The sequence below is a fragment of the Haliaeetus albicilla genome, chromosome 26 (assembly GCF_947461875.1).
Source record: "Haliaeetus albicilla chromosome 26, bHalAlb1.1, whole genome shotgun sequence".
NCBI classification, from domain to species: Eukaryota; Metazoa; Chordata; class Aves; order Accipitriformes; family Accipitridae; genus Haliaeetus; species Haliaeetus albicilla.
Window position 1 is genome coordinate 10492609 of NC_091508.1, and position 10630 is coordinate 10503238.

General features: G+C 66.2%; 2 protein-coding genes across 5 annotated transcripts; both read right to left on the reverse strand.

Moving 5' to 3' along the window:
* Positions 1 to 144: 144 nt before the first annotated feature.
* Positions 145 to 3181, reverse strand: LOC138682208 (lipocalin-like). Of its 3 annotated transcripts, none has more exons than XM_069772180.1 (7): positions 3007 to 3181; positions 1699 to 1838; positions 1506 to 1582; positions 1227 to 1340; positions 865 to 966; positions 607 to 632; positions 145 to 307 (listed from the first exon to the last, which is right to left on the reverse strand). In XM_069772180.1, the coding sequence occupies exons 1-6, from the start codon at positions 3103 to 3105 to the stop codon at positions 607 to 609; spliced, it is 558 nt and encodes a 185-aa protein (XP_069628281.1). In that variant the 5' UTR covers positions 3106 to 3181; the 3' UTR covers positions 145 to 307. The 3 variants fall into 3 exon arrangements, with proteins under 3 accessions (XP_069628281.1, XP_069628280.1, XP_069628279.1); XM_069772179.1 differs by having other exon boundaries at positions 145 to 343; XM_069772178.1 differs by having other exon boundaries at positions 145 to 311; positions 3007 to 3180.
* A 2865-nt stretch (positions 3182 to 6046) lies between these two features.
* Positions 6047 to 10230, reverse strand: C8G (complement C8 gamma chain). 2 transcript variants are annotated; one of them, XM_069772176.1, is made up of 7 exons: positions 9931 to 10226; positions 8906 to 9045; positions 8048 to 8118; positions 7595 to 7702; positions 7180 to 7281; positions 6868 to 6906; positions 6047 to 6329 (listed from the first exon to the last, which is right to left on the reverse strand). In XM_069772176.1, exons 1-7 carry the CDS (start codon positions 10078 to 10080, stop codon positions 6316 to 6318), a joined length of 624 nt encoding a protein of 207 aa, XP_069628277.1. In that variant the 5' UTR covers positions 10081 to 10226; the 3' UTR covers positions 6047 to 6315. The 2 variants fall into 2 exon arrangements, with proteins under 2 accessions (XP_069628277.1, XP_069628278.1); XM_069772177.1 differs by lacking the exon at positions 7595 to 7702 and having other exon boundaries at positions 9931 to 10230.
* Positions 10231 to 10630: the final 400 nt, after the last annotated feature.

Genomic DNA, 10630 nt, shown 5'->3' on the forward strand with positions numbered 1-10630 from the left:
CGGCCCCATAGCCAGGAACTGAGATCAGCCCTGACCTCTGGCACCAGCCCCAGCCTGGCCCACTGCCACCAGATGTGCTTCCCCCTCCCCATCACCCTATTGGGGCTCCCCCCCGCGATGACCCAGCAGACAAGGGCAGGGGGCTGGTTTTATACGGGCTTTAATGGGGACAGGGATACAGGTGTGGGGTGTGAAGGCAGGGAGCAAAGGCTGCTGCGGTGCTGGGGATGCGCTGGGGACAGGACGAGACAGGACAGCCACCAGCTCACGGTGCTCTCGGGGCTCTGGCTGGCAGCAGCTGGTGGGTCTGCCTGGAAGAGATGGAGGGGCGAGGGCGGCTGAGCTGGGGAGATGGGGGAGGACATCAGCCCTGCCAGCCCTGCACTGAGTGGGTGGGCACCCACCACCCAGGGCCTCAGGCAACGAAAGAGCCACCCTATGGGGACAGGCTGGGGGATCCCCGCCAGGGGTAAGGGGGACCCCAGCAAGAGGAGCAGCCTGGGGTGGCCGGGAAGGGGATGGGGACTCTGTGGGGTGGAGCGGCTCTGAGCACCCCCCGTACCCTCTCGCAGGGCTGGTCTGAGCCCCAGCAAAGGCAGGACTCACCTAGGCAGCATCTGCCATGCATTTGTCTGCAGGAGGAAGAAAAGCGGTGATCAGCTCCTCCAGGGGCTGGGGGACCACTGCCCCTCCCCCCCCAGGGACCCTACATGGGGTCACCCCATTGCTGGCCCTGTGCTGGCCCCACAGGGAGGCAGGGACAAGCCAGGAGGGTCTCCTCCCTCTCAGCCCCCCATGGTACCTCACCCCCTGCTCCCCAGTGCCCCCCCCGTGCCCCCAGCCTCTCCCACTGCCTGTGCTCACCCGTCCGAGGCAGGATGAGGATCTCTTCATCCGTCAGGCCCTGCTCCCTGGAGAACTGGGTGAACCTCTCCAGGCGCTCGGGACTGAGTTCCATCGTCCGGCCTGCAGCCAAGAGCAGGGTGAGAGGCAGCCCCCCCCACTGCACCCCTCAGTGAGGGGTCACGCTGCCCTGGGGCATGGGCAGCCCATCAAGGGACAGGTTCCCCAGGAAGGGGGTCCTGACCCAGCCATCCCATGGGTCACCCCAGCTTGGGAGATGCTGCTGCCCTTCTTCCATAGGAGAGATCCCCCACAGAGCACATCCCGGAGGGTCCCAGGGTGGTGGTGGGGTGGGTGGCACAGGGGTCCTGGGGCAGACGTACTGTAGAGCAGCACCATGGTGGAGGAGCCGGTGCTCTTGGAGATCTGGGTGGCCACCAAGGCATACTCCTCGTAGTTGGTCTCCACCACACGGATGTCGTGCTTGCTGCCCCAGCCTGTGGGAGACAGGGAGGGCACTGCTCAGCCCCGGGCACCGAGCCAGCCCTGAGGTGCTCTGGCGAGCGTAGGAGCAGGGATACACAACAGCAAGGATGGGCTGAGAGCTGTGGGCACATCAGGAGCTGCCCCGCAGGAGGATGGGCTGGGAGCCGGGCACTCACGTGGGCTGCTGTAGCTGAACCGCCCCGGCTGCTCCGTCTTAATGTAAAGGCTGTTCCTCTTCTCGCACTGGTCACCCCTGCAGCACGAGGACATCAGAGGGGCTGGGGGGGATGCTCCAGCCCACACATAGCCCCAGGCATGGCACCATGGGGGAGCACCCCCTGCTTGCCCACCCCATCCCCATGCCCGTACTTGGGGTAGGTGGAGGTGACCTCCAGGTTCCCATCTGCAGTGACAGAGATGACTGTGGTGCACATCTTCATCAGGTGCTTCTTCTCCTTGAACCAGTTGGAGTTGGACGCCAGGCCGATGCTGTACCATCTCCCCGTGAGCTGCACACAACCTCCGCTCAGTCGCCAGCCAGGCACAGACCCCATCTCGCCCCTTGGCCACCTGCCAGCCCCAGGCCAGGCCACTTCCCCCTCTCCTGACAGCCTGCACTCCATGGCAGGATGGCATCCTGGGGTCCTCATCCCCCAGGGAACTGCTACAGCTCTCAGCATCCACAAAACCCAGTGTCCAGGAGAGCCCTGGTTTACAACATGCCCTTTGCTGCCTGGCACTTGGGGTATTTCCTTCCTCTTCGCCCCAAGCCCGCGGAGGGGTGACAGGACTGCGTGGCTCTGAGATGCCATTTCCATCCATCTGCAGGCACGAGGAGGCGTCAGGACCCTGGGGCCAGCAGAGCTCATCCCAGCCCGGTCCCTGGGGCTACCCAGCTTGGCGCACCCAGAGGGGAACTGTTGGCCTTGGAGATGGGCTGTGCTGGGACCACCCTTGCAGACCATGCCAGACCTCCATCCTTGCACGACATGCCTCCATCCCCATCACCTCCCTGGGGTGACTGTGTCCCCCAGGACCCCTCTGGGGGCTCCCTGGAGGACCAGGCAGCATGGCCCCTGCCCTGGCTCAGTGGGACCCCAGTGCTGTGGGGCCAGGCCCCCCAACGTGCAGCCAGGCTGGGCCTGTCCTGCTCTGGGTCCTGCCCATCATGGGGGGAGGAAGGGGAGTGCAAGCACCCCGAGCCTGCCAGCACCCAGGGGCTGGGAGGGCAGAGGGGTGTGGGGGACACCCCAGCACAGCAGCCCTTGTTTTTTTGGGACCCTGGGTTGGAGGGGTGGGATCCGTGTTGGGGAGGGGGGTCCATGGCCCATCTTCGCGCTGCCTGCCAATCTGAGCTTGCTTTTCTCAGTCCCCCCTATAAAATCCCTCTGCAGCTATACCCACAGCACAGGAGATGGCGTGGCTCCACACCTACTCGGTCCTGCCCCACAGACTGGAGCCTGGACCCTGCACCCCCTCCAGAGCCACTGAACCCAGGCCCCGGGGGCTCCCCAGGGACAGGGGGCTGCGGGTGCACCCGCCACCCTGCCCCTCCCAGTGCCAGGGCCAGCCTGGTCCCAAATCCACCTGCAACACCATCTCCGCACATTTTCAGGGTGAGGAACCCCCGAAAGACCCCAAACCCCCACGGAGGTGATGCCGGCCGGGCTGGGTCACCTTGTCCTGCTGGAAGTCGGTTTGCACGGGAACGCTGTCCTGTGCATGCAGTGCCCCGAGCAGGACCAGCCCCAGGACTCCGAGCAGCGTGGCGTGCATGTCTCTCGCCGAGCCAAGCTGAGCCGAGCCGAGCGAGAAGAGCAGGCAGAATGCTGCAGTGCCGGAGAGTCAGGCAAGCCCCTATTTATGGGCAGGCTGTGTGGTGGCCCCAGGGGGGGCCAGCCCTGCCTCCCCCCCCTTGCCGTTATGCAAGCAGGGGCGAGCGCCGAAGCCAAAGGGCAGGCAGGGGAACCTGCAAATGTTTCCCTCCTGTTGATATGACATGTTTGCTTTGGGGTGCCAAACTGCTCTGCAGCAAAAATACAGCTTGCAGCCAGCGCGGCAGCCGTCCCTGCCCCCAGCGCTGCAGAGCCAGGGGCCAATGCAGGCAGCTGGGGCTGCCCACAGGCATGGGCAGGGGGCCAGGACTAGAGGCCAGGGCTTGCTGGCTGCCCCATCCTTGCAGGATGGTATCACTCAGACTCAGAGAGGGGCCCAGATGAGGTGGAGGGAATGTCAAGTGCCTGCCAGGTCCTGGCCCAACCCATGGGACTCATGGGCACCTTTGGGTGCTCCTGCAGGACCCCCTGCCTTGCCCTGACCCAAGTCCCTGCATCACCCAAGGAAGCATCTCAGCTGGCCCCGCCACCCGTCCGGGTGTGTCCCACCACGGTGCAGCTCTGGTGCACGCCGATGGCGAGCTGGGGGGCTGGGGGTGTTGGGAGGAAGCCAGACCCCAGCTTCAGGCAGCCCCGATGCCCAGCTCCCTGGGGACCAGCACGCAGCCAGATGGACACCCAGTGCTTCATCCACCCCATGCCACCTTAAGCCCTTTGCCAAGAGGGGCTGGGAGACATCCTCTCCCTTGGTTTGGTGTCACCAGCAGATGCCGAGCTGCCCCCCCTTAATTTGGGGACACCCTGAGCACCCACAGGTTAAGGGCTGGGGATGAACACTGGGTGTTAGCAGCAGCACCCGTGAGTCTGGCACAGGTTGGGCAGGGCTGGCGGTGCCGGGCAGAGCATCAGCCCGGCGGCTCTCCCTGTGGCACGGCCCTGCCAAGGAACTTTATGTAAGGAGCATGTTTTCGCAACAGCTGGTTTTTTCCTCTGGCAGCCCACCGTGCCCGCCCGCCCCAGCACATTCCCTTCCCTGCACCCAGCTGCGAGCCTGGCCTGCCCCTGCACACCACACGCCAGGGGCCAGGCCGGCCCCAGCTCTGCGGATTTATGAAAACAAAACAAAAGCTGAGCTGGGCAGGACCAAGCATCACGAGAGCCTGGCTGGGGCCCCTACGCACGCTGGGCTGCGGGCTCAGCCTCTGTCTGAGCCCACCCTTGAGGTGCAGGGTGCCAGGAGGAGCTCTCTCCATCGGGCATCAGAGGCACAGAGCACCCATGGGTGTTCCTGTGGTTTTGTGCTGGGGCAGGGACACAAAGCCCCCCTGCTACCCGGGTATCCCTGGCTCCCTGCCCTGCCCAGCAGCAGGATGGGCTGCCCAGGTGGTGCCCACTCTCCCAGCTCTTCTGGGGGTGGCAAAGCTGGGGGCCGGCCCAAGGAGCTGGGTGACAAAGCTGGAGCATGGAGGCATGTGGGGGCACACATGGGCACCACCGGTAGCGTGGGGCAGGCTGAGCCCACTGCTGGGGCTGGGGGGCATGGGGATGATGGAGGTACCTGGGCTGTGGATCACCGTGGTGCCTGGACACAGACCCTTAGGCACAACCCGGGCGTTTGCACCCCAGAAATGGGTTCACACCAGATAAACGCGGGCTGGGCTGAGCCAGGCTCCAGGGCACAAGGGGGGTCTTTGGGGACCAGCCCAGCTCCCCAGGGCAGGGAGGCAAGTCTCCCTTCGCCTCCCATCGCCCTGCCACAGCCCCACCATAGTGCAGCCACTTCTGGGGTGCAGGTGGGTGCAGGGCAGAAAGTGAGCTGGATCCATAACACCCCGACTCTGCCAGGCTCAACCAGGCGGCCTGGAGGGCCTGCGAGCGTGGCCAGACATGACTGCCCCACATGTGGGCAGCGGGGACAGGGGCTGGCTTCGGGCAAGTCACGTGGCAGAGCCTTACATAAGTCCCTGATAAACAACATGTGTTACCAGTTTCCACTAAGATTGCAAAATGCTGGCGCTGGGGGCAGAGGGCTGCTCACCGCCCCAGGGGCTGCGGGGTGGCCAGGGCACCGCAGCAGCCTGCTGCTGGGGGCTGCTCCCCATCCCCTCCCACCACCCAGCCTGCGCTGGGGAATTGGCACCACTCACCCAAAACATCCTGGCCCAGGCGCGTGGCAGGACAGCCTCAGCCAGGCTGGACACGCAGGGGAGAGTGGTCCTGCAAGGCGCTGCAGCCCCTCTCCCTTGGTTGCACCCCTGGTCCAAGCCCCCATAGCCCCCGCAGCATGCTCGGAGCGTGCAAAGGACATCCCCTGCCTGGCTTTCCAGCTGGGTGCTGGCTGTACAGGCAGGCTTTGGGAAGCCCTCACAGGCAGGGGTCTGGCCCAGGCAGCAGCCCTTTGCGGAATGCAGTCCGCAGGGCTAGGACAGGGGAACAGGGTGTTTCACTGCCTCAGAGGCCCTGGGGACCAGCAGGACCACTGGGGGCCAAGGCTTCCTCCTCTGGGGTCCCTGAGGGATCTCCTGGTTTGTCCTGGGGGAAGGGCTGATGCTGCACCGGTCCCCAGCACCCCCCAAACCCATGCGGCCCCACAGCACCAGGCACAGTGCTTTTCCCCACACTGTGCTGGGCACTCAGGGCTTTCTCTCACTCACCAGGCAAACTCACGTGCACTACAGCACCCAAGAGTGAATCGGGAACTGCCCCCATGGTTGGGTTGAGGCTCAGGGAGAGGATGATGGAGCTGCGTGGTGGGGGCTGCATGGCCCCCCCAGGACCCCCCCCCGGCACGCCCTGGGCTGGGAGCATGGTGCCAGGGCACCAGCAGTCCAGGGGTGGAGGCAGCGCTGGCCTTGCTCGGGCAGATCAAGGGGTGACAGACCTTTCTCTGAGGCATTTATTGGGGTGTTGCTGGCTGCTGCAGGACACCAGGGCATAGAGCAGAAGGGTGACACAAAGCTGCAGGGGTACAAGACAAGGACAGGCACAGGTGCCAGTGCAGCTGGAGGAGCCCACAAGCTCTGGGGCTGGCTCCAGGGCTGTGGAGCAGCAGCAGGGTCTAGCCAAACCCCAGCTAAGTCCTGCATGGCTATGGATGGCTGGATGAGGCAAGGGCCGAGCTCTGGGGACCTCCTGGCAACACCGTCTGCACCTACGGCTTTGTTTCTGGAAGGGAAAGAGAAGTGCTGAGGGGCTAGGGAGATGTCCAAGCCCAGCACCAGGGCTGGAGACCCACCTCTGCCTCCCTCAGCACCAATGACAAGTGATGGAGCTGTCCCCGGGGACCCCAGCCCTCACCCCAGGGTGTCTCTGTCCCAGGTCACACCATCCCAGACCAGCCCTCACCCCGGCAAACACCAATATAGACCCCACTAAGCCCAGCCTGACCCTTGTAGGGGGCAAATGGGGCTTGGCTTAGCCAGGGTGCACCTGATGCCCATCCTGGGTGATGGTCTGCCACCTCCTCGCCCCACACAAGGGCATGGAGGGACCTGTCCTACATGATGGTCTGGCATGGATCCCTCATGCCAGACCACCTCCCCTGCGCTCCTGGGGCAGGACCACTCGGCTGTGGTGTGGTGTGGGTCCAGCCTGGCATGCCCAGCCCACAGCAAGGGCAAGGAGAGCTGCTGCGGTGCCTGGCCTGGGACTAAGCCCAGCGCATGGTGGGGACCCAGCGCATCACCTGGGATCCACAACTCACCATCAAGGACGTGAAACTCATCCGCAGAGTCACAAAACCCTGCAAAAGAGAGAGCCTGGGTACTCATAACCCCCAGACTGTGCACCCGGGGGACACTGCGGGGCACAGTCCTGTCCTTTCATCTTTGTCCCTGGGGTGGCAGCAGCATGGGGACAGACCCCACACATTGCCCTGCTGTGGGTGACACAGGGCCACAAACTGCTCAAACCCCCTCCCCATGCTGGAGGGCCCCAGCCCCCACTGCCAGGCCCCTCCTGGGTGCAGCCCCCTCCACAGGTGCCCTCTGCTCCCAGGGGACCGTGTGCCACCCACCATATGTGGGGAAGTAGTAGGTCATGTCTTCACTCAGACCCACAGCCCTGACACGTTGCTCAAACTTGTCCATGATGGCATCGCTGACCCGGCTGGTCCGTCCTGCGGGGGGAGGGAGACGCCATCAGCAGCCTCGAGCCCTGCCTGTCCTTGCCCCAAAGCTCCCTGTGCCACCCACAGCAAAGCTCCTGGCCAAGGGCTCTTTCAGCTCAGAAAGCCGGTTCCCAGATCGGCCCCCCCTGCAGCGTTTGAGGACAAAACTCTCCATTTGGGCACCGGGCCCCATGGGGAGACCCCATCCCCTATGTTGGGTCCTCTGGGGCTCTGGCAGGCAGCCCCAGAGCCCAGCACAGGTTTCCCACCCTGCTGCTGCCCCCGTCCTTCATCTGCCACAAGCCCCCGGGTGCTGACCCACCATAGAGCTTGACGGAGATGCTCTGGCCCTTCTGGTAATAGAGGATGGCGTAGCTGCTGTGGTCTGTCTCGCCCACCACCATGTCCACCTTGCTGCCATAGCCATGGCCTGGGGAAAGACAGTTGTGGCAGAGGGCAGCCCCAGTTAGTCCTAGTTAAGCCCAGTTAGCCCCTGGACCTAATTTCACCAGGAGTGGGGTATACAAGGGGTGAAAATCAGGGCCAGAGTGGGTGCAGCCCCACAGGGTGCCATTCTTCACCAGCTGGTGCCAGCCCATGGTGCTGCCTGTGATGGCATCCAGCACTGGGGTACTTTGAGACCCCAGAGGTGGGATACTGGGAGGGCACTGGGAGGGAGGACACCAGTACCAAAGCCCCGCCAAGAGCAGGAGTGGGGGGCTCCAGCGCTTTGGTCCCTGCAGCCCCCCTGCCACCCCAGCCAGGCCTCCCTCACCCTTCAGGAGGAAGCGTCCGTGGGCCTGGGCAGGGAGGTACCGCTGCTTGATTTCCCAGCACATCCCATCCCTGTATGGGGAGAGGAGGAGGTTGTTCGCACAGGCTGGGGAGGATCCAGCCCAGGTCCCTGCCCGCCCCACTTGCCAGGGCACATATGGGACCTGTTTCCTTGGGACTTTTCTCCCCAGGGAGATGCTGCAAAGGGGTGTCCCAGAGCCCCATGGAGACACAGTGAGAGATGCAGAGCCCAAAAACCTGCTGAGTCTGAGGAGTTCTTGCCCCCTCCCTGCAGCTCTGAGCCTGGCTCAGCCCCTCAGACCCCCCCGGGCCGAGGTAAAGTGCCCAAGGATGTGCTGAAGATCCCCCTCCTCAGCCATGCTGTCGCTGGGGTGGCCTGAGAGCCTGTCCCTGGCTGGGTGGCCATGGACTGACCACGTGCTTGCTCAGTGCCTCAGTTTCCCCAGCCTGGCTGCCCCCCACCCTGCCCAGCCTGGGCAGCCCAAGCCCACCCCAGACTGGTGGCTGTGAGGGTGGCAGAGTGCCAGCCTGCCGTGGCCAGGGCTTCTACCACAAAACATCCCAGAGGAGATCCCACCCACACTTTGCTCCAGGGCAGCTCTATCCTCCTTGGAGCCCATGGCCGGGGCACTGGCCCTGCTCTGACCTGCCTGCAGTGTCCCTGTCCCACCCAGCGTCCCCCGTCCCCATCCCAGGGCACTGGCCCTGCTCTGACCTGCCTGCGGCGTCCCTGTCCCACCCAGGGTCCCCCATCCCAGGGCACCAGCCCTGCTCCGACCTGCCTGCAGCGTCCCCGTCCCTGTCCCTGCCTGCGGCCTCAGTGGCTGACATCACTCACAGCTTCCTGAAGGTGCTGATGGCCAGGCTCTGCCCGTCCGGGACGGTCACTGTCACTGCTGTGGCCTCCAGCTGGTGGCTGTGCTCTGCCAGGTAGCTGCAGCGGGAGGCCATGCTGACCAGGAACCACCTCCCTGCGAGCTGCATGGCACAGGGGTGGCACGGTCTTACCGGGCCACTGCCTCAAGGGGCCACCACCCTGCTGCCCTGGGCACCCACCACCCCAAGCACCCTTCTTTTGTGCTGTCTCCCCTCACCTGGCACCTCTGCCCACAGCCTGGCCCCTTGGTGTGCCAACAGGGCACCACTGCCCTTGTTCGGGAGCTGGTGGGTGGGACAGAGCAGGACAGATAGGAGCCTGGCACAGGGACAGGCTGGAGCAGGGGGGCTGTGGGGAAGGGGTGCCCGAGGCATGTGCCCGTGCCTCACACTGCCAGCCAGGCTGCAAGCACCCCAGTGCAGCCCTGGGTGTGTGGTGTGCAAGCACTCCTCCGCTCCCACGCCCAGACCCCGTGGCCCCAGCTCGGACCACCTGGCAGAGCCCCAAGCTCAACCCCAGCCCTGGCTGGGGGCCGTGCCCAGCACCGCGGCAGGGCGCGAGTGCCAAACCCAAGACTGAGAATGGCTGCACCGTCCCCCGGGCTGAGGATAGAGGTGGCTGCAGGAGCTGGGGGGCTGGCTGGACGGCAGCCGGCCAGTTTGGGGGTCCCTGGCAAGGCTTCGGCCCCCGTGCCTGCCTTGTGGGGCAGCTCTGTGGGCAGCGCTCGGGGGCTGAGCTGGGCTCCTGTGGCCCCCACTGTGGCATGGGGTTGCGCCGGGGGGCTCGGGCTGGGGGACAGGCTGCAAGGGCAGGTCTGGGGGATGACGATGCTGCGGGCCAGGGGAATGCTGTGGGGTCAGAGCTGGAGGGGGACACGCAGGGGGACAGGCTGCAGCCCCTGGGGCCCCGAGCGCGAGGCTGTGCCCCCAGCCCCGGTGCGGGGGACGGACGGGTGCCCACAGACCCGCCCGGCCCCGGCCCCTCACCTGGGGGAGGCCGAGCTCCTCCTGAGCCGCCACCTTCTCCAAGGGGCTCTGGGGAGGGGGCGGCCGCCGCCGCCGCGCCGGCCCCTGCCCCAGCCCCGGCGGGGCCGTCAGGAGCAGGCTGAGAAGCAGGAGGGTGCCCAGGGCCACCATGGTGCCGGTCCGGCGGGGGCCGCTCTGCCGGGAAGCGGCGGGGGCGGGAGGGCGGCGGGGTCAGGCGGGCACCGCGGCCGGCCTGGAGCCGGGCCAGGCGGCGGCCTCCGGGAGCTGCAGGCCGGGAGGGCCGGGGTCAAAGCCGGGGTCACGGCCGGGGGCTGGGGGTCCCCACGGGCCGGGCCGCTGGGGGAGCAGCGGGGACCGACCCCGGAGGGCGGGGGGTCGCCACAGGCGCGGGGGTCCCGGGCGGCCCCGCCCCCGCCGGTGGTGGGGCGGGGCCTGTTCGGGTGGGGGCGGGGCGCGATCGTGAGGGCGTGGCCTGCTCGGACGGGGCGGGGTCTGATCAGGCCGGGCGGGGCGGGGCGGGGCAGAGCTGCCGCCGTAGGTCGCTCGTGAGCGAGCGTGCCGCGCTCGGCTAGCTGCTCCTAGCGCGCCGTGGGGAGCTCTGGGCTCGAGCTCTTCGGCCTGCGGCAGATAAGCGGCGCGGTGATTGGAAGGGGGGGAGACAACCACCGAGAGGGGCGCCCAGAGTGGCCCGTGAAAGCCG

What these genes read in the sequence shown, in the direction of transcription:
- LOC138682208 (XM_069772180.1), bottom strand. Translation starts at nt 3,105, where the DNA reads ATGCACGCCACGCTGCTCGGAGTCCTGGGGCTGGTCCTGCTCGGGGCA. An exon ending in GTCACCTCCACCTACCCCAA is followed by an intron (nt 1,583 to 1,698) that starts GTACGGGCATGG and finishes CTCGTGCTGCAG; the next exon opens with GGGTGACCAGTGCGAGAAGA. An exon ending in GTTCAGCTACAGCAGCCCAC is followed by an intron (nt 1,341 to 1,505) that starts GTGAGTGCCCGG and finishes TGTCTCCCACAG; the next exon opens with GCTGGGGCAGCAAGCACGAC.
- C8G (XM_069772176.1), bottom strand. Translation starts at nt 10,080, where the DNA reads ATGGTGGCCCTGGGCACCCTCCTGCTTCTCAGCCTGCTCCTGACGGCC. An exon ending in ATCAGCACCTTCAGGAAGCT is followed by an intron (nt 8,119 to 8,905) that starts GTGAGTGATGTC and finishes CTCCCCATACAG; the next exon opens with GGATGGGATGTGCTGGGAAA. An exon ending in CATCTCCGTCAAGCTCTATG is followed by an intron (nt 7,282 to 7,594) that starts GTGGGTCAGCAC and finishes CTCCCCCCGCAG; the next exon opens with GACGGACCAGCCGGGTCAGC.